The sequence below is a fragment of the Stegodyphus dumicola genome, chromosome 3, assembly GCF_044657685.1.
Source record: "Stegodyphus dumicola isolate Sdum_Otavi_A_Nest chromosome 3, ASM4465768v1".
NCBI classification, from domain to species: Eukaryota; Metazoa; Arthropoda; class Arachnida; order Araneae; family Eresidae; genus Stegodyphus; species Stegodyphus dumicola.
The window spans coordinates 266675079-266698760 of NC_140770.1; the positions used below are offsets into that span (position 1 = coordinate 266675079).

Below are 23682 nucleotides of genomic sequence, written 5' to 3' on the forward strand. Positions count from 1 at the left end.
TCAGCCTTTGGGTGGCTTATGGTTCTTAAACTTTTAAAGCTTCGCTTTATACCCATCTTCATCTATCCTGTTCAGCATTTGGATTTCTCGAGTGCCTGTAATAAGATATTTCTTTCATTGGATGCCTTCACATGTTGAGGTTTGTGGTAATGAGATAGCAGATGGACTGACCAGGACGGGCAGCCTTAAGGATTCTGCTGATGGTGGCCGTCTTTCTTTCTCGTAACTGGCCCCGCGGGCCAAGTAAGGTCCCAATCACTTTATGTTTCGGCTACGCGGGACTTGACGTCGAAAGGGACAATTCTCAGAACCCTCACAATTCCGGGAAACACGTAGCTAAGTTACTATTCTCACTTACTACAAAGAACGCCAAACAGTAATCGATTATCGCTCAAATTGGGATCACGTGATCCTTCAGAAGCAGAACTTTCCTTTGATTGGTTGTCTCTACCCGGGACTCGAGACATTTTCGGTGAAGTTTGAAAAAATCCCGCGTAGCCGCAACATTATTTTCGTTAATTAAGCTGGACTTCGCTTCTAGCGGGACTCGTTTTTCTAGGAATCCTCCCATTTAAACCAGTGCTACCAGAATCTTGTTTCTGAGAAAAGTCCCGTCTAGCAGGGACTGCAGCCATATGTGATAACCTCTTTAGAAATCAACAACTCTTGGAGAAAGAACCCCCACACATGACGTTGGTAACCGCCTTGGCGCTGCCCTGATAAAAGCAAGCAAGAGATTTGAACAAACGGCTCTGGCCAAGCTGCGTACTGGTCATCTGCTCGCCGTACGTTTTGTGTTGGGCATTAAAAGTCTATCCTTTTCCCCCAAATGCAACTTGACCCAAGCCACTCCTGTCTATATATTGTCTTGAAAAGCCAACTGCTTTCCCGTCCTATATTTGTTCTTCGGGGTTTTGAAATCCACAGATTCATGAATCTGATCTGATGTGTCGGTCGACTGGGGGGGGGGATAAGCCACAAACAAACATACATTATAAATATAAATTAAGAGTATAGATACTAATATGCTGTTTTCCAATGATTCTTATAGAAATGCAAGAGCAAATTAAACCCATTGTTCTTTGTGTTTTGAAATGTGTTTGAAGAATAAAATGACGTCTTCTATGTACATAAACATTTATTTAAACTACGAATACGAAGACGTTGAACAGCAGAGTAGAAACATATTACACAGCGCTTAGCCCTTCTCGCTTACATGCATTACTCACCATTGACTTTGGCTAACTGCCTACTAAGTATAAGTATTACGCAGCAGAGAACTTGCTTATCATGCGCATGCGCTAGGGGAATCGACGTCGGTTGCCAACATACCCCCTTTCGACGTTGATTCTCCTATTCCTGAAAAATAAAACAAAATACATATTAGACAGTATTCAATCCTACAATTGTACAACAGTTTTGATGTTTAACAGGAGTCAGGGGTTTGGTTAACACATCAGCTCCCATTTCACTGGTAGGTATGTACTTCACATCTAATTCACCGCGTTCATACACTTGACGCACAAAATGATGGCGAATGTCTATGTGCTTTGTACGGGAGTGAAACACAGAGTTCTTTGTAATTTTCTGAGCTCCTTGATTGTCGCAGTATATTGTTGGGTGTTCTATGTTGTAACCCAGCTCCTTCAGGAAACGACGTAGGTAGACAGTTTCTTTGGCGGCCTCTGACAGAGCCATATATTCCGCCTCCGTTGAAGATAGAGCTACACTGCGTTGTTTTCGTGATTCCCAGGTTATGGCTGAACCACTTAATATAAATATAAAACCGGTGTAGGATTTTCTATCATCGACATTTGATGCCCAGTCTGCATCCACAAAGGCGATGAGTGGTTTTCCTGTTTTCGTATAAATTAGTCCTTGATCTTGGGTTCCCTTTAGATATCGAAGTATTCTTTTCGCAGCATGCCAATGTTCTTTTCCCGGATTGTTGTTAAATTGACTTAATCACGGCGTATGTGATATCTGGCCTACTGAAAGGTACATTAATGATCCGATCAGATTTCTAAATGGAACATTTTTCATGTCAGCGATTTCATTTTCGCTTTTAGGACTCATTTCTTTTGATAATTTTTTGCTGTTATCTATAGGTGAAGACACAGATTTAGCATTTTGCATGTTATACCGATTTAAAATATCATCAACGTATTTCTTTTGAGAAATTTTAATTGAATTCTCATTTTGGTAAAATTCTATTCCTAAGCAGTAATGTAATTTTCCCAAGTCTTTCATTTTGAAAGCAGAAGCTAAACTATCGCGAATTGTTTCATACGTTTGCTGAGAATCGGTAAAAACGATAAGATCGTCTACATAAACGATTATAATAGTTTCACTGTTAGGCGTCTTTTTAATATAAACACAATTATCTGAATTAAGAGATTTAAATTTCATAGATTTCAATTTTTCATCCAACTTTTTGTACCACTGACGTCCTGACTGTTTAAGACCGTATAATGATCTCTTTAAAAGACATACTTTATCTGAATTAGTTTCATCGCGAAAACCTTCGGGAATTTCCATGTAGATTTCTTCATCTAAATTTCCATTTACATAGGCCATTACAAAATCTAATTGGTAACCTTTGAGATTGTGTTCTACTGCGTAGGCTAAAACTGTTCTTATGGAACTTAATCTAGCAACAGGGGAAAGTTTTCAGTGAAATCGAGACCAGGGATTTGAGCGCACCCTTTAGCAACTAGCCTAGCTTTGTATTTTTCGATAGTGTCGTCATGATTATATTTTAATTTAAGAACCCAATTACTACCAATAACTTTCTTGTTTTCATGTCTTTTTACTAATTCCCAAGCCTTTTCTTGAACAAGCGAGTTATATTCTAACAGCATGGCATTATGCCAATTTTCAGCATATGGTCCATTTAATGCTTCTTGCACCGTAGGATTAATGCTTTCCTCAACAACATTTTGAGTATGTAACAACTGTATAATGATATTCCTTTTTAGGTCTTCCTGGCAAACCTGTTTTTATTTTCTTGGGCCGACCACCCCTTTTAATCAGGATAGGAAGCATTGATTCGCTATCTAAATTACTTCCGCTTTCCTTTTCAGCTTCAGAGTGAAGTGGCGACTCGCTACCGTCCAGAGGTGATGATTCATCACAACATGTTTTATTTATAATTTTTTCCTCCGGAGCGAAAGGCAGATTTATTTCTTGCTCTGAGTCAGAACTACAGCAGTTTTCAAACTCATTAATAAATTTTACGTCTCTGCTTATTATCACTTTACATGCCTCGGGATCCCAAAGTCTATACGCTTTTGATTCATCAGAATAGCCAATAAAAATACATTCTTTAGATCGAATATCAAATTTGCCTATTCCTGGCCTTTTATTTAGCGAAAATGCTTTTTGGCCAAAGGTTCTGAAGTGAGAGACAGCAGGTACTCTGCCAAACATCACTTCGTAAGGTGTTTTTATTTCGTGTTTTAAACCTCGCGTTGGGCAGCGATTTCGAATGTAAGCAGCCGTATTGATGGCTTCGGCCCAGAATTTCTGAGGTAAATTGGACTGCAATAACAAACATCGCGCCATTGAAACTAAAGTGCGATTTAATCTTTCGGCGACGCCATTCTGGGCTGGCGTGTAAGGAGTGCTCATTTCGTGTTTTATTCCCGCATCATTAAGAAATTTATTAAAGTCTTTCCCTAAATATTCTAGCCCGTTATCGGTTCGCAGGATTCTGATTTTAGAGTTAAGTTTATTTTCAAAAGATGCTTTAAAATTTTTGAAAGCTTCTTTAAACTCATCCTTAGATTTCAGAAAATATACACGAACATATCGAGATTTATCATCAATAAATGTTGCGAAATAAAATGATCCACCTATGGATTCAGTTCTCATGGGACCACACAAATCAGAATGAATTAGATTCAACAATTCAGTACTTCTATATTCAGATTCTTTGGGAAGAGGGGTTGCGGTTTGTTTACCCTGAATGCATACCTTACAATTAGAAAAAGAGTCATTTTGAGAAAAAGAAAGACCTCTAACCATGTTATTTATTTGAAGTTTTTTTAAGATCATTTTCATTTAAATGGCCAAATCTTATATGCCACTGATCTATTTCTTTAGCAATTGATACAGATTCAAATATTGGCATGACAAAATAAAGATCATTTTCGCGTTTAGCCAAAATTACTATTTCGTTATTAGCACATTTTTCTTTGAAAATTACTGAAATATTATTTTCAGTTACTTTAGACACTGAGATTAAATTATTTTTCAAATTAGGTACACACAATACATTTTTGAGTTTGATATTTTCAGTTTTAGAACCTATGCAAACTTTAAATTTAACAGTTCCTTTTCCCAATAGCTTTAACAGTTTTATCAGCAGCTAATTTAACATAAGTATCACCTACCTCGTGAATTTCTTGAAACAGTTCCTTGCTGTTACACATATGCGATGTTGCACCACTATCCAGACAAAAAATATCTTTAGAATTAGTATTAGTGCATGCTACGGCTTTTTCTTGCTCCAGGGAATTCTGATATTCTGCAGACATCGCAGTTTCACTGAGGCATTTGCTTTTAGTTTCTTTATTTTTCTTCCTACATTCCGATACTCTATGCCCATAGATATGGCAGAAGTTGCATCTGTAGTTAACTGGATACTGTCTTCGGTTTGCAGATTTATCTGGTTTCGGTTTAGGAATCGGTCGTTGAGTATACTTCCGATCTTTCGAATAGAACGCATTTTGTGGTTCAGAAAACGTTGAATCTTTATTTTTGCGAGCGTTAGCTTCTTCCAACAATTTAATTTTCAGCATTTCTGGAGAAGGCAGTTCATCACGAGATTCGAAAGCTTTCATAAGAGTCCGGTATGCTATATAAAAGCAATATTGTAAGCAAATCATCCGCAATGTTTATTTCCAGTTCTTTCAGTTTGTCCACAAGAATGAAAAAATCATTTAGATGAACAGTCATTTGTTTAGAATCACTCATTTTTGTAAAAAGCAATTTTTTTAGAATTGTGGCCTTTCTAGCTGGTCCCTTCGATTCGTAAATAGAATGCAATTTACGCCACAGTTCGTGAGATGTTACACAATTCTTTACTTGTGGAAGTTCACTGGGTAAGATGGATAGGATTATATCCGCTCGTGCCTTTTGGTCAGTAGTTTTCCATTTAGCAAATTCTTCATCACCAGGTTCTGGTTTCGGAATTTTCCCAGTTACATAGTCCCAATGATTATTTTTAATCAGTATTGCTTCCATTTGCAACTTCCACGTGTCAAAGTTGTCCTTGTTTAGCTTTTCAATTGACACTGTATTAGTCGTCGCCATTTTCATTTCAGTCGACGCAGCTTGGCTTGCCGAAAGAATTTAACAATGGTAGGTGCACTGCACAGTTAAGCGCTATATGGGCCCATAACCCATGAAGAATAAAATGACGTCTTCTATGTACATAACAAACATTTATTTAAACTACGAAGACGTTGAACAGCAGAGTAGAAACATGATATTACACAGAGCTTAGCCCTTCTCGTTTACATGCATTACTCACCATTGACTTTGGCTAACTGCCTACTAAGTATAAGTATTACGCAGCAGAGAACTTGCTTATCATGCGCATGCGCTAGGGGAATCGACGTCGGTTGCCAACAGTGTTCTTGTTTTGAACGCTGATTTAATTTGCATAACCAAATGAACTTACGTTTAAAATCAAAGTACTGAAAAATACAGGTAAATTGTTAACAGTATTTGTTTGTTTATTATAACACGGGTTATGACGCTTTCTTGTGTTTTTTTAATTGCTGCCGGATTAACTGTGGATGTCATTTTTGGTGTCATCACAACTAATTTTAAGTCTATAGTACTTTAGTACTGCAGAACTCTTACTACATCAGCATCTGGAATATAATCTTATAACTGGTAAGTAAAATGCAACTGAATTAGTGCGTTCGCTGTTTTATGATGATTACTCACGAATGTGAAAGAGATGAACATTAATGGATATACGGACAGCTGAAATGTAGTACAAGTCGTGAATTCCAAGCTACAAATTCGGATTTCATTCAAGTTAAATACAGGTTTCTCACAGTGGTATTTGTGTAAGTTTACTCAAAGGCAGCATATTGGAGAATCTTCCTAACATAACACATTTGAAAGTAATGTAAAACTCAGGGGGTTTAAAAAAATTTTATTTTCCCAAGTGTGAACATTTAGGGAGTACCTAAGAAGTATAAGAGTACGTGAAAATTTTTAAGTTCAATAATTTACAGGACTTAAGTCAAGCCATTTCTCTCTTACTATCTTCGTTTTCTATTTTAATCATTGATATAGTTTGGGATATCATAATTTCGAAAGAATTCATACATATCAGTTTGTGTGGGTTTATTTAATTTTAACTAAGGGTTAATTTATTTTGAAAGCAACCTTTGCTATAAATTCTCTTCTTCAACCCACGTTTCCTTGACAGAATGAGAATTTAGTTTCGCGCATTATGCAAAATAAGGTATGAAGTTACCATTTAAACTGGTGTCTGCGTTACTTCAGACACTGCCTGTTGAGAGTGTATTAACATCGTGTTCTGCCCTTCGGTCACATTGTTTCTCTACTAGTTAAGCTTTCTATTTTTCAGCCGTGTATATCAATTGCCAGTTAGTCTACCTCAATAGTAGCCAAGATCCAAGAGCCTTAAATATCTCTGCGAAGTTTCGGCTGATATATTGAACTTAGGGTTAGCTCTTAATTTTATGTTTTTCTATTTTGAGTTACCGCCAGAAGTGTTGACGAGGCCTTGTATGCACCAAAAGTACCGTCTATTTATATTATGAGTTTAAATAAAAAGACCTTTTTTTTTTTTACCTTTTTACCCTTCTTTTGTGATATTTCTCATAAAAGTCGAACTTAGCAAATAGTCGCTTCACATTTCAAGTTACGATCTAGCCTCCAAATAACTTTAACACTAGCTAGAATTTTAACATTAGCTAGAATTCACAGTTGAGGTTAAGATCTAGCCTCCAAATAACTTTAACATTAGCTAGAATTCACAGTTAAGATGTAGCCTCCAAATAACTTTAATATTAGCTAGAATTCACAGTTAAGATCTAGCCTCCAGTAAATTTAACATTAGCTAGAATTTTAACATTAGCTAGAATTTACAGTTCAGGTAAAGATCTAGCCTCCAAATAACTTTAACATTAGCTAGAATTCACAGTTAAGTTTAAGATCTAGCCTCCAAATAACTTTAACATTAGCTAGAATTTTAACATTAGCTAGAATTCACAGTTCAGGTTAAGATATAGCCTCCAAATAACTTTAACATTAGCTAGAATTTTATAAGTTTGTAGAGTCATTAGGTTATCTGCAGCAGGTAAAGTGAAAAAGGTGCAATGCCTTCGCCGGAACTCAAACCTGAACTTCTCAAATACGCGCCGAGTGTGCTACCGTTACACCACAAAGGCACGCAGAGAAGAGGGAGAAAATACCTTATAAATTCACCCTTTAAAGCTTTTAATAAGAAGTGTTTCCTTAGTTTTTTAACTAATAATCGCATAAAAAGAGTTAATTATGCGAGTTAAGAAATTAATATCTTTTTTAGGAGTACCATGTATCATTAGTTATTTACCTCACGCCCATTAAAATAGAGTTTTTTGTCACTGAAAGTACAAAAACGATACGGTTTCCAGAATAATATAAAGGAATCGGTCTAAAACTTTTCATCGTTTAAAGGGCTTCGAGTGATTTCAGAAATTCTGTTAAACTCTGAGACACACGTTTGTGATTCACTGTCGAAAGACTTTTAGTTTAATTTATATTAAAAAACATGAAATGTAAAATTATTATTTGTACCTGTTTTTTCTGTTATGGTACATTAGTCGGTCAGCAAACATATAATTTCGAAAAGCACTAATTTTTTTTTTGCTAAATGTGTCGTTAATAACATAAAATTAATATTGTTTCGTTTTATATATGAGAAATTATTTACTGAAGCATTTTACATTTAAGATGGACATCTTAGACGTATGTGGAATATTTTATAGCGTATTCGTACTTATAAAATTGAGTTAGTTCTTCAATAACTGAATTTTACTTTCGATATTATCACGAAAGACTTGTACTCATAGACACACACAAAAAAGCTCTGACTTCAGTCTTCAGTTATATGAGCAAAACATTTCAGTTTATATGTATGCACAGACAACTCGTGTTAGTACGATCTTCGATGCAATCAACCACAAACAACGACCAAGTTGTTATTGTGGTTGATTTATTTCACTTGCCTGATAGTAGCATCAGAACAAGTCAACGAAATTCATTATGGCAAGGAATGCAAGATTACGCCTGCCGTTGGCAGGAGCCTTAAGCACCATACAGGTGAGCATATTTCACAAGTGCACATCAGTGTAGCCACTGAGGGAGGGGTTTCGAAAATGGACCAATGAGCGAGCTGCTATTGCTCCTGTGACGCTAAATCTTCGTGCATGTGAGCGTATGTTGTTTACGTTTTAATTTGCATTTGTTTCGCAGTTATAAATATATGGCGTAATAGTAGAAAATCTCGTAGTGCTTTCGTTTTCTGAGTTTGATTATTCGCTGATATTTCACTTTCGTGATTTTTATCACGCATAATATTAGGATTGATGTTCACGGCATATTATGTATATTAAGAGAATCCAAGTGTATATTTTTTTAATTGAGCTGAAAATGACTGAAAGTCTTATAATGAATCTAGTGTTTTCTTATTTCAGTGCTTGCATTCTTTTGATTTTTAAAGTGTTAGATTCAGAATATATATGATCTGATTATATCCATTGTTAGCATTAAAAATTATATGTGAATAAATTGAATATACTCGTCGTGAATACGATAAATTCACTCTGTTTGATGATTATTTCTTGTGTAGAGAATACATTTAAGAGTGAGCATTTATTAAATGTGAAATTAAACGCACTAAATGTATACGAATGCAAATTAGTAAAGTTCACTTTGAATAAAATTATGCATTGGTTATTATTATAGAACATCTTTTTCATAGAGACTGAAATAAAAAGTGCTGACTTCTATTTACATATATAATTGGAGTAAATATCTTTCTCATACGCATAGTTTTATGTAAAGATTACATTTGGGCTCAGATGTTTATCACACATTTCTTTCTTCATCTTATTTACCACTTACTAAGTAATATTTCACATCGATATTTTTGCGATGTATCCAACATGTGTTTATATTTACTTCAACGAGGTAATGAAATCTTCATAATTGCCTATATTTGGTCTAGCTTCGCAATGAAAAGTTTCAGAAGCAGTCGACGATGCTTTAATTATTTTGTACAGAAAATTGCGTGGCAGAATATTTTCAACCATCTTACTTAAATCTTAAAGCACGCGAAAGGTCATGTGACATGACAGAAATATTACTGGATGCTCATTGGTCCATCCTAGAAGCCACGCCCTCGGTGGCTACACAGATGTGCACTTGTGAAATATGCTACAGGTGACAGTACGACTTTGATAAGTTACGCCCCCAATTTTGATGAAGAGCTACCCGAGGGGGCGGGTCCGAGGGTCTTCCACCTCTCTTCCCCTACCACAACCTTTCAAGAGGACTTTCGGCTTTCCGCTTACTTAGAGTACCTCAATGACTCACAGACACTATACAATTACAAACATCCATTCCTTCACCGGGATTCGAACCCGGACACTTCGTAAGGGCAGTCAACGTCGCTAACAACTATCCCGGTTGGGCGGCTCGACCAGTTTTATTCCCAGCTCCCAGCTTTATAGTATTTTTCTTTATTCCACCGAGACAACAGCTGGTCCTCTTCGGGATGGTGCTTATCAGCCTGTTTAAGTCCTGCTGGTGATTCTAATTTTGTTCACAAATCCGGACATGTCTGCGGGAGCTGGCCTTATAGGAAGGGCCTTATAGGAAAGGGCAAGTAAAGTGTAGTCCAAGAATGAAGATAAGTATACGTTTAAGAGCATTCTGTTCTGACTCTTCAACTGTTAAGCTGCGGGAGGCAGTACAAGTGCTGTTCTTTTGGTTTAAAAACAGAGCTGTCTCTTTCGGAGCTCTTGAAATACAACACCGCTACAAACATGCTGATGTACTCGTTTGAAAATGTATGCATGGCAATAAACTATTACACGTATACAAACAAAACAATATATCATACAATTCATAAGATAAGTATTTAAATATTGTGTATTTTTGCAATACCAAAAACACTGGTGTATCAGTATATTTACATACATATAACGGTACGATGCAATAATAATATTAAAACAATATCTGTACTATACAATTATATTCCAAGACTAATGCATTAGCAGAGTTGTTCTACATATATTACTACTGTTATACAGAATTTACAATGAGGATATAAGTTCGAATAGAACTTGAAAAGATGTCTAATGGCTGATGTACTACTGTTTTTGCTTTCTTAAGCATAGTGGCTATTATAAAAAATATGCGGTTCGGGTAGTTGCATTTTTACTACACAATAACTTATGCATCTGTTAGATGCCAGAAATAATTTCCCATAAAACCATGATACAATGACAACTTCACTGTTTGAAGCAGAAATTGTCAAGGGATATTTCTTAGAGGGAAGTAAACAAAATATTCTATTCTGTCTTAGCAGGTAAATAAAAATTGACGCCTGGATTTTATTACATTATATTACAGTATAATACAGATTTCGAAATTAATTGTTCCATTATAGTAAAAGAAAGACATAAAAAGGCCCATCATAATTTAAATTTAATTCTGATATATACCATAATACATGCAGGTACACTCAAATTCATTTTAAGATATTAATGAATGTAATTATCATACATTAAATTTTCTTTATATTGATGCATAAGGTATTGATCCCTTTAAAGGAAAAAGAGTGAAAGTAAGAGTTACGATTATTAAAGTTTTCCAGAAAAGTGCAAATTTCATGTTCTTGGAGTTAAGTTTCTCTTCACTTCCGTTTCATATTTCATAAAGATATTTATTGACAAAATATTTTCCAAAATTTAAATGTAAATTAAGGCAATGTTCTAGAAGCAGCTGATTAATAACCTTTTTTCCATTTCCTAATTCTTAAATTATAAGACGAAACATTTCTTTTTAAAATATTATAGTATTATAATCGTCCCATCTGCATCTACTCGTACATCAGTTATTATAGACAGTTTTTGAAAATTATGAAACTTTTTGTTTCAATCTAATCTCAAATCCCGTTATCTGTACCCTGTGGAATATCATGCATTAATGATATCGTAACTGAACGTTTGTTAAATGTAATTCAAGATGCTTAGAAATGCAGATTCTGATCTGTGCTAATCAAAAATTCAATTTCTATAAAAGGATCATGCACATCAGCAAATTAAAGAGGAAGATAGATTGATTCTGTGTGAGTAGGATTTTTATTTACTCATACCTCTTATACATAGAATTTTGCTTATGATAATTTTTCAATCTTTTACGCGTGAATAATATTGTTGAATTAGTTTATTTAATTATGACAAAGCATGCAAGGACTATCTACATAAGGGGAGGAATGCGTTCGTGAATGACTTTCTTAGGGAAATCGGCTAAGATACATCTTACACATGGAAGCCTATGCAGCCAGTTTTTTCACCTGGAATTGAAACCATGTGGGAACGACCAGTGTTCAGCGACTTTAGGGGTCAGCCGCAGACATGATAGTTTTGTATATAGTAAATAACTTTGTGAAATTATATGAAATATATCTTTTGTATCAATGTAACCTGAAAGGCTTCAAGAAAGCGAAGCTTCGCTTCAAAAATAAGGTTACAGAGGCAAGTGTATTTAACAATAAGGTAAACGGCTGTGCCGAGATTGCAGCACGCTGGCAATAATTTTGGTGACTAAGTTTGTTCACCAAGCCGCCCAGTCGCTATGGTGGTCAGGGAATCTGACTGCGATGCCGAAGGGCCTGGGTTCCAATCCCGGAGAAGGCATGGTTTTAGCTGTCAGTCCCTTCATAGGAAAGGCGATGGTAGCCCAACTATTAGGTGCTTCCATCATAAAGGGACCACCACATCAGGCCTTGTATAGATTAATGGACTGGGTTACATTTGTAATTGTTCACAATCTACCATTGGAAAAAAAAGTTTGTTCACCAAATTTAGCGAAAAATTGCCAAAGTTGACGATATTTTGGTCCGATTCCTGTGTAACTGGCCCGATCCCTATGTAATTGTAACTGTATCTGGCACTATGTAACTGTAAGTATATATGCCTTTTAACAATTTCGAAAAATTGAAGGTACTGAAATTTTCTTAGTGGTCGAAGGAAAACTATATAAGCACCGCAGAGAGCATAAGTTCTCAGTTTAGCTCAGGGTATTGGGAGTATTAAGAGATCAGTGTGCGAAATTACGCATTTGAGACTTTTTGCATTGTTGAACGTTCTTAGTAGTTTTAAGAAGTAACTACTGATTGTGCTCTGGCATACTAAGAAGAGCTGCAAGAGAAATTTTGCATGAAGAGTACAGGAAATGTAAAACATTGTGGCGAAAATAAATTTCATCAAGCTGTCATCGCTTCTGTGTGCATTGAATCCATCATGAACTCATACATGTGTAGTAATATGAATACTTAAAGAAATTTCTAATATCATATCTACTTATGACTGTTAATATTTGACTTTAATGGATAAAACGCACAGTTTTCTGAATTGATGCAAATGAAAAGATTATTTTTAAACGAATAGCTGTCTAAATTATTCTCTTCTAAACACAGTCCATCGGTTTCTGTAAGACTTCATCGCTGATCTGAAATCCCATTTCATCCACAGAAAAAGATTTCGACTCCACGCATTGTTTTTGCTTGTAATTCCCATTTGGTGCACACTGATATTTTTTGAAAAATTCCAGTTCTTTACTGTTTGTCTGCACTTCACTGATCATTTCCTTTTCCCTGATGCATCCTGTTAAAGTGCAAAACTCAATGTACGTATAATTTTTAAAAGTGAAATTGCTTACATAGTTTGTTTTCAAATATTAATACTTACTACAGTTCATGGTTTTCGCTTCTTTTGAATTCCTAGGAACCCGGTAACCTTCATATGGCGATCCATTCTTCTTCACGCAGTAGCAACTGAAAGTAAAATAAACATTGTACGACTGCTGCTTATACATTTCTGTACTGTATGTATTATATACTACGAATTCAAAACATGCATGATGAACAGAATATTATATTCTTCGCACCTACTTAGCTTGATATGTTCATAGTCAATGAACATATCAAGCAGTATCATTGCACTTCATTATTAAATTCATATTATTCATCAAAATAGTACATTCTGAATTTCTTTGATGCATGCACATATATTTAAATTAATAAAATATTGCCTTGTAATTGTTATCGAAGAGAAGAGAGATATAGATTTCAACATGTTATTTGCCTTAAAAATTGGTAAACTTTAGTTTAATTTTAGAATTGATTTCTAACAGACAGATGCTCACTAGTGACTGGAACCATGTGGAGTGGTGATGATGTACTGTACTGATAACGAGACTCAATGTTTTGCTTTTATTAAGGTTGCGTATTATTTACTGCATATAGAATTAATATACTTTTACTATAAATCTATGAAAACTTTTATTCCATATAACAACACTGAAGGCATAGAAACAACTATTGCAGATTACTGTTCTCATTATGTGAGGATCTTGCTAGCGGCAAGACTCTGTCTACCCGGTCTTGTCTCAAACAGTGTGCAGACTGAATTAGTCATCGCTCGTATTTTTTCGGATGTATTTTGCGTCTTTCGATTCGTTATAATTGGAATGATATTGCATATTGCAGGAGCAACAGTATCGTTGGTCCGTCAAACCACCCTGAAATCGAGAGGCACTGGTTACAGAATCAGTGCAAATCGCTAAAATCCCTTGGTACTGGGCGTAAAGTTATGATTCTTGTAATATCAAATGGAGCTGTAACGAATTCTTGCTTCTGCAGTCTCAAAGCCTGTCATCTCTTACTTCATAACAGCTCGAACACTACGACCTGCGGCGGACCGTAAATATGAATTTCTTATCTTTGTATGGTCTGCCGCACATGAAATAATGTTACTTTCAATTTAAGATGTGTGGTGAATGTTGCAACGGCTGAATGCAGAGATGCATTCACGACGTTTCCTATGTATAATTTAAATAATCTGTTTTCATGTTAAGAATTTCCCAGAAAAAGCATATTTAATGATACCTTTTGAGTTTATTTCATACCTAACGGCGAAGATTCAGCGCATTTCCAAGAGATATATGATGAAGTCTGCTTTTGTCCAGAAAGAAGAAACAGATATAAATGATAACCAACTGAATTAATGAAGGAGAATGTAAAGGAAATTTGCTTTCAAGCTCCTAAATGGCTAAACATTGATAGCTTTAGTTCTCCAAGCAGTGTTTTTATTAAATAACTGCGATTATTTTTATCGAAAATATTTTTCTGTTATTCAATAAATGTATTGGCATTGCTAATAAGACGACGATAAAGAACAATTCATGGGCTTATTAATTTAGGGTTTCTAACTTTACTGTCTAACCCATATCTGTTGATAGTGAGGAATAAAATTTCAGGGATTGCAACAAAGAACGGCTTGTACCCTTGGGTAAAGAATTTGATTATGTAAAGTATGTCTTGGGTAAAGAGTATGATATATTTTGTAGGTACAATTTTGTATACGTACATTTTTGTGGGATTTGCAAACGCCAACTGAACATTTTCCACAAGTGTACTGGACGTAGAAAAGTTTTAATTAGGCATGGAGTTTATACGATTAGGGACACTTTTACAACTAAAGGAAACCTAAAAATATGGTGATAAAAAGAATGTTTTGCAATTTCATGATTAAATACACTTCTTAGAAGGAAAAAAAAACAAATGATTACAGTTTGAGAAAAATTGGATAATTTATTGAAGTGTTACAGCTTTACAAAGTGAAAAAGTCAGTAACGCGTTTGCCCCCCTCTGGCCCTTAAGCAAGCAGTTATTCGGCTTGGCATCGATTGATAGAATTTGCGGATGTCCTCCTGAGGGATATCGTGCCAAATTCTGTCCAACTGGCGCGTTAGATCTTCAACATCCCGAGCTGGTTGGAGGGCCCCGCCCATAATTTTCCAAACGTCCTCAACAGGAGAGAGATCCGACGACCTTGCTGGCCAAGGTAATGTTCGGCAAGCACTAAGGTAAGCGGTAGAAACATGTGCAGTATGAGGGCGGGCATTATTTGCTGAAATGTAAGCCCAGGGTTGCGTGACATGAAGGGGAACTCAACGGGCTTTAGAACTTCGTCGACGTACCGCTGTGCTGTAAGGTTGCGACGGATGACAACCAAAGAGGTCCTTCTATGAAATGGAATGGCACCCCAGACTATCACTCCTGGTTGTCGGCCTGTCTGCCGGAAGACAGTCAGGTTGGTATCACACCGCTGTCCGCGGCGTCTCCAGACTCACCTTCGCTGGTCATCGGGCTCAGTTCAAAGCGAGACTCATCACTGAAGACTATTCTTCTCCAGTCAGTGACATTCCAGTGCGAATGAGCCCGATACACTGCAAACGGGCTTGACGTTGTACAGAGGTCAATGCCAGTAGCGCAGAGTAGATGCACTATAGCGACAACCGTTCATTCATTGGCAACCAAAATGTAAAATTTTGCATTTTACGTCGAAACCTGTATGCATATCAATTTGTATCCAATTTGCTTTATATCTTCTCGGTGCGTCGTTTTTTTTTTTTTTTTTTTTTTTATTTTTTTTAAATCTAAAAGTGTATATTTATTTTTCGTAGTAGCTATTAACTACTTCAAACCGAATGTAGGTAATTTTTGTTGTATCTTATATGAATATTAATTACCCACATATGTTATAATGATTTGTTTTAAATAAGTTTTAAACAACACTGATTTACTGCTTAACGACATACAAAAAAAAAAAAAAAAAAAAAAAAAAAAAGCTTTTCGCAAAAAGAAACTCATCTTTAGATTACAGATTTTTTCTACAATAGAGCAATTCACGTCAAAATAATTAGCAATAAAAAGTGTAACAAAATAATAAATATTTTTAGGAGAACAAAGGATTTTAAATATAACTTCGTAATGTATAAAATGTAAAATATATTGTAAAAACCCCACCTGTCTTTCTTACATTGTACTGGCGCGTAACTGCCATCTAAATCGCATTCGGGCAAATCAACTCCTAATATTTTCACACCTTGCCTCTCGTACTCTTCTATCTGTATTAGAAGCCTGTTCCTTTCCCGCCAACATTTACTTCTCAAGGAGGCGTCGTCATACCTGTGCCGAGTCTGATCATCTGAAGAAATGATAATGACATTACAATATTATAAAGGAAAAGAAGATCCAAGAAATGGACTAAATGTAATTTACCAAAAACGTCTTTGACATTAGATGAAGCATGACTGGTCTCAAATATCGGGTACATGAAACATTTGTTTTCTGAGAGCGAGAAGAACACTGGATTCATACAATCATAAAATAATTACACTGAACGATTCTTCGTAGAAATAAATGCTCTGTGTTTTTTGATTGGACGTCCCATTGCATTGAACAGTTTCGTTACATCATTTATAGTAGGGTTTCTTAAACGTTTTTCAGTCGTGACCCCCAGGACCCCATAATATTTACGAAAATTTTGTGGGGTCCCATAAGCATTGCGCAAATCCGATACATGCGTGTATGAAACTATGAATTTTTTCACTTGTACTGTAATATACTATTGCAGTTTTAGGTCATTAACTTTAATTTCTAATTTTAAGATACAGAACAATGTGAAAATTTTAAATAAGTAACAGACGACATGTGAAATTATTATAATAAGTTAAAGAAATATCAAAACAGCTAAATTTTTGGAGACCCCCTGCTGCAGGTTCCGCAACCTGTTTGGAGGTTGCGACCCACAGATTAAGAAACGCTAACCGTAACTCAAATTCTCAAAGCATAATGAAGCGGACAGACACACAATGCTAGAAAAAGTGGTACGAGGAAGAATTTGAAAGATGTGGTCTTGTAAAATTTTCAGCTGTACACCTGCTCAATACTGAGACTGGGGATACGTGGTTAAGGTTGGTAATATCGTTATATGTTGTGTGTTTGCCTTTTGCTGTTATGTTGATAAAAGTTATGTTGTATAGTTTGAAAAGTATCTGGTTTGCAGTTTCTCTGCGAAGGAAGCGGCTTTCTTGCTTCTTCAGAAGGAAAGCAAGCAGCAGAAGCGTGCCATCCAATGTTTTGATACTACTTAAATCAGAGAACATTGAAGCACATAATGAACATAATGCAGGGTTGTTCTGAGATCTGTAGTGTAATACATATGTCTCTCTATATATGCCTTTTCTTCGAATTAGAAATTTAAAGGTAGAACGGAAATGTACACTTTCATGCAGTATTCAACGTGGGATTATCTAACCTGTTATAAACTTTATGGTGAATTCTGTATGCGTTGTACACGTTTTCGTCCATCATTCTTCATTAGTTTCCTGAGAAAAGTCTTCCTCACTCCTGATGCATCTCAAACTGAAGACTATCTATGCTTCACCTAAAGACTTGCACGAATATATATAAGTACAGAAAGAAGACTACACATAACTATACACGTAGGATGGAGAAATTCGCTTTGTTTTGTATGTAGAATAAATTACACAATTAAATTAAAATAAATATTTCATATAAAATAAATATTTATCTATCTGAAGTTCCTTTCATACGTTAGCTGATATTTTATAAAAATAACAGAACTGATGCTCCCGTTACCGTAAAAAGAAGGGTTGATAGCATCATCACTTGAGATTTCAGAATAAACTGCAATCCTATCATTAATTTACATGAATATCATAAGAGTGCTTTTTGATTTGTGATTCAAATATTAACTAGTTAATAGTCATTACAAATAGCTATTTGCATTACAGACATACAGAAGGTGTTCACACATTTTTGTAACGATTTTGCGAAGATTTATGTATAAACGAAACTTATAATATTATTTTCTAATATGTTTAGTCTGATAGCCCTGTTATAGAACTATTATATTATACCTTGATTTCCAACATAAAAGTCCTTTTCTTAAGATCAATGTTAATTTTATTCTACTCCTCCTTCACAGTCTTCCAGAGTCCATTCAATGTTTTGGGATGCCGCTTATAAAGAGTTTGTTTTAAAAGTCCAAATGCACAATAATCCCTAGGTGACACATCAGGGGACTTGGTTGGGATGCATTTAAAAAGGAATAGCTTCAATTCTGGTTTCATTTCTCGTTTTTCAAAAAATAGAACAGTAGATTTAGAGGTATGTCCTTGGAGCCTTATCCTAATGGAACTTGATACAGTGAAGATTGTTTGGATAAAGAGGTGGAATTTCGTTTTTAAAAATATGTGAACATATTTGTGATAATAATACGAATTAATTTTGACATTTGTTTTTATTTTCCTTACTTTAAGTTTTCCTTTATAACAGAATCCAGTAATAACCATAAAATCTTTAGAAAAACTTTCCTTGTTGTCTCTGAACCAATATATTAAGTCTTTTTCTCCACGTTTTGGGTAGTAAATTGATCTTTGCTATTGTAATCCAATATGAATATCCAAGCCTCATCAATAGTATTTAAATGTTTGCATTTTTTACCTGACAAATAATTTTCATACAGCAATCTGCACATAGTCTTACAATGAGAAATATGTTTCGGCATTTAGACGATGAACATCACGTTCTTTGTTTTGATTAGCCTTAAACCAGATTTTATAATTTTTTTCGCAGTTACTTCAGAGATATTTCAAGATTTTGCAATAGCTCTTTGGGGGTCTGGATTTTCCTTTAAAGCACGAGATGCGACTTTAGATTTAACTTGAGCTGTGCGTACCTTTGGTGGATACTCATTTTTTTTTGGCCTTCTCCCCAGCCAGATGTAAACTTTGACATTTCTTTCCTTTCATATTAATTATGTCACTTATTATACGTGTAGAAATATTAAAACCATGCTTTTCATATCTTTCTTTAATAACCGAATAAGAGTATTTCTCTTCGGACAGCGGAAAAATATAGCCTTCGATCCTTGTTTGTTTCTCAGCTACATTTGAAAGAAAAGAATATTTTTAATGCTGCAGACGATAATATAACATCATTCCAATTTAATGGCAGTCACGTTTGTATTTCAAAACTGATATTTAGATTCCTGGAGAAAATCAAAATCGTTATAAAAATGTATAAACACCTTCTGTATTTTAACAAGAATAAATGTAATACGTAAGATTAGGTTAACTAATCTGCGAAATTCTCTGTCAGCTTTACTGCACGCATCATCTCCAAAGCGCTTTTCTTATAGAAGATTTGAAAAATATATACATATACATATATGTATTCTAAACCAGGAAGAATTAACGGCGTTAGAAGTTTTTCTTAATACTCTAGGAACCGTCAACGAACGTCTTTCAAAGTATAGATGCTATGGAACACAAGAGAAGTTTGAAGCGATGTCGAAGACCCTTTATCCTACTCAAAACAAGAAAGCAACTCGATGGCAAATAGGTCTCGATACAGGATGTCTCGCTTTCTTGATAACAAAGGAAAATATGATCATTTGAATGGCTCTTTAGTATACAATTGAAAACTTTCTGGCAAATATTAAAACCTCACATAAAATTGTACCAATGAAATTTTCGGTTACGTATGGAGATGGATTAACCAATATGCAAAATTAAGGCATCAAAGAAAGGAGGCAACACAAAGGTGCTTATGGGCTCAAGAAGAGAGCCACCACAAAAAATTCCCATTCCTGGTTTTACTACGGAATATATAGTGCAGCTAAAACCAAAACCAGGAGAGAAAGAATGAAGAAAAATCCCTGCGTCCAATGTATATGGGAGGCACCAAAATTATTTTTTAAGCACTTAGGCCTTCTAAAAGTTATTACGACCTTGCACAAAAATGTGTTCATAAAGAGATAGAAGAAAACAAATACACTGTAATGCATGCTATCTTCTATTAGTTGAAACAAAATCAACTTTAAACGTATTTTTTTACTTACGCTGAAAATCTGCTGTTGTTGTTGTGACTTATCTCACTTGTCTGACAGTAACATCAAAACAAGTCTACGAAATTCATCGTGGCAAGGAGAGCAAGACTTCACTTTTTGTTGGCAAGAGCCTTGAGTACCATACAGGTGACAGTGCGACTTTGCTCAGTTTGCTGAAAACCTGATTAAAACAAGGGGTTATCCGAAACACTCTTAGGTATTCAATTCAGCATTTCTTGGTTTGATTTATTTAATTCGTAATTCTCCTACGAATATGGGCATGTGAAAGCCCAAATTTCAAATTTGGAATTTGTTTTATGATCGATTTCATGTTTTGTAAAACTTTAACGAATGTTAGATTAACAAACTCAAGGATTTCAAAGCGAGCCATGGCAACGTCGTACAGAAAAAAAAAAACATTTTTATCTCCAGCGCGTGAGTCTGTACCGGAAATTCTAAAGATATGCTCAATTTAAAACTATTTTGCGATATTGCTGTTGAACTGAATTTTATTTTATTTAATATGAAACATATTCTCTCTGGGTTTTAATTTTTAAGAAGGCTAATCCCTCATACTTTTAAAAGTTCTCTTTTTTGCTGGGGGAGGGGGAGGGTTTCCGTTTGAACCGTTTGAATCAAAATTTAAATTTGAAATTTCCCTGACTGCTAGCCATTCTTGCAGCACATATGCTGCTACCAAAATCTTCAATCTTCGCTTCTTATTTCTTAAAAAAATGGATGGTATCTATTTCATATTTGTACTTGAAAAGCTAAAGAAGAGAGTTCTGTATTTAAACTATCGAAAAAAGTCCGGCAAAACTTACTTACTAATTATTTACTTACTATTACTTAATTTTAATATTCTTGTTGTTTAACTTTTCCAATAATCTATTTCATGCTTACATACTTTCGAATGTCTAGGAAAATCGACTTCTCAAAAGAATTGTTTTTAACTTTTTCTTAACTTCTAATTTTTCTTCATTGGTGAATAAGGAGACGGAACTTAATATTTTTGGAAGCTCCAAATTATTAGTCCAAAGGGGTTTTGTCCCTGAAGGACTATTGTTTTCGTTTTGCGATTTTGCGTTGCATCACTATAAATGTCTGTTGCACTTTTCAAACCGTTGCCACCAATGTAAGAGTCATGCACGATATTTGAAGAAATTAAATAATGAAAAATCTGCATAAATGTATGTCTATTTCTCGCATTGTGATAAAACAACGGTAGATAGAGGCATCGAATTTTGAATGACGTAATTCTCCTACGAATATGGGCATGTGAAAGCCCAAATTTCAAATTTGGAATTTGTTTTATGATCGATTTCATGTTTTGTAAAACTTTAACGAATGTTAGATTAACAAACTCAAGGATTTCAAAGCGAGCCATGGCAACGTCGTACAGAAAAAAAAAACATTTTTATCTCCAGCGCGTGAGTCTGTACCGGAAATTCTAAAGATATGCTCAATTTAAAACTATTTTGCGATATTGCTGTTGAACTGAATTTTATGGCTTAAGTGCGAAGAACGTGATATTTAATAAATAAATGTAACAGATAAAATTTAAAAAAAACGCCCCTTTGAACGTAATTTAAAATCTGAAACCTTGCCGAATTTTTTAAAAATTCGTTTATATAAATTTGTAGGATTTTACTTGATCTGGACCTGGTAATTTGTCTAAAAACCCAAACAAACTTGAAGCGAATCATCTCTGTGCCTGAAATAACTACAAGTCGTGAGAAAGTTACTTTTAAATGAAATAACGTTTAGAAAAGAAATTTTATAACGTGAGAAATCAATATTTTATAACGTGAGAAACAAACATTTTATTTAAAAAGAGTTTAAAACATAAACGCATTTTCTCTTGCTAATACTATCAACCACAGCTTGCGGTAATGCAGCTAAACTGAACAATCATATTCAAGAATTAGTAGACAGGGACTAAATGCCGGAGCTTAGAGATCAAAATATCGGCAGCGATATAACGCAAAGCCTATTAATTACAGCTGTCAGAGCTGGCAGGAAGCACACGCAGCGTGCACTTGAAGCCAGGAAATATTCTGTTTCAAAATTAAAAAAATACAATCTATAAAAAATCCTCAGTTAAAATACTGGTTATCTCATTTGCATTCTGATGAGAAAAACATAAAGAAGAAATTATAGTAGAGGCTGAAATTATAAATAACTGGTTAATTTAAATAATAACTTTATAGTGTTATAAAATCTTTTCTACCTCCTTTCCGCATGCCTTCGTGGAATAACTGGAAGCACACTCGACGCGTATTCGCCAGATCCGGGGGTTCTAATCCCGGCGAGGTCATTGTATGTTCTTCACGTCTCTAGCAGGAAAAAAACCACTACTGATTCTACAGTATTTGAGGCAAGGTTTTTTGGTAAATCATTGCTTCGTATTTATGATATATAGAAATTCTCCATAAATCATCTAATTATAAATGGCTGCACTTTAAAATGTTACAAATAGAAGATAACGTTCAACTAGTTTAATAATTGCATTTATTATTGCTACTCTTAAAACAAAATTTTCAGTACGGAATTTTATTTTAAAATAATTAAGCAATGTGGATTCGGTTATTATATAAGGTATTTCTCCCACCTTCTTAGCATGCCTTTGTGGTGTAGTGGTCAGCACGCTCGGCGAGTATTTGAGAGGCCCGTGGTTCGAGTCCTGACGAGGCATTGCTCATTTTTCATCTCTCCTGCTTCGAAATAACCTAATATCTCTACAGTGGCGCCCGACCTAAAAAAAAGTGGTTGAGGATGATTCTCCACCACTGGGATTTGGCGATTGGGTCCCCTAATCTCCAGTCGCCCTATAAAAGGAAGAGTGCATAAGGTATTTTTCCCGCCTCCTTAGCATACCTTTGTGGTGTAGCGGTCACCACGCTCGGCTCGTATTCGAGAGGTCCGTGGTTCGAGTCTCGGCGAGGGCATTGCTCCTTTTTCATCTCCCCCGCTTTAAAAAAATACCTAATGTTTCTATAAGTATACAAATAGCTAATGGAATAAACTGATGATAACAGTAAAATAACGACCTTTTAACATCTGTAACAATTCCGTGTACATAGAAGTTTATATATTTTTGCTTAGTTGTTTATTTACTTTTGGTAAAGAGGAAAATAGAATCGCAAAAGACTGAAAAGTACTTACAACATGTTAATTCTTTAATGCTCGTGTTAGCAGGGACGATGTAACCCACAACGTTGGAATTTTCATTCATACAATAGCAGAAATCTTCTGTACATTGCAATGGATCGTAATCGCCGTTGGGAAGACAGCGCAGAAAGTCTCCGTTTGGAATATCTCTTGGGAATTCTTGAAAATCTCTGCTGCAGTCTGAAAATATGTAATATATGAGGAACAAAACTCAGGAGAATGTAAAAACTGAAAATTAGAAGCAAAGATGGAAATAATGAATCAGAAAATATCTGTGAAAATTTTCTAATAATTTAATAGCTATTATTTATTTTATTTTAATATTTATTGAGAGGTTTGAGATTGTAACGGTCCAGGGTTAAACAGTTTGCAACTGTCTGTTCTATGTCCTGGTAACGGTCTCCCAAAAGGGTTTGCTAAGGTTTTTTTACGTTCCGGGATCGCAGTCTATCAGTCTGCTGCTATACTCACTCCTACTAAACCCATT

General features: G+C 35.1%; 1 protein-coding gene across 2 annotated transcripts in view; it reads right to left on the reverse strand.

Annotated features, from left to right (window-relative positions):
- Window positions 1-1120: 1120 nt before the first annotated feature.
- The window catches only part of LOC118197994 (uncharacterized), an 82681-nt gene continuing 60119 nt past the window's right edge, over window positions 1121-23682 (reverse strand). Inside the window, exons 5-8 of one of the 2 annotated variants that reach the window (XM_085814109.1) lie at window positions 23190-23375; window positions 16133-16313; window positions 13011-13096; window positions 1121-1359 (exon numbers count right to left, since the gene is read on the reverse strand). In XM_085814109.1, the coding sequence (XP_085670235.1) occupies window positions 1289-1359; window positions 13011-13096; window positions 16133-16313; window positions 23190-23375 (524 nt within the window). In that variant the 3' untranslated portion in view covers window positions 1121-1288. Of the gene's footprint in view, window positions 1360-10725; window positions 12927-13010; window positions 13097-16132; window positions 16314-23189; window positions 23376-23682 lie in introns of those variants that run through there. The other variant, XM_035369577.2, reaches the window with a different exon arrangement.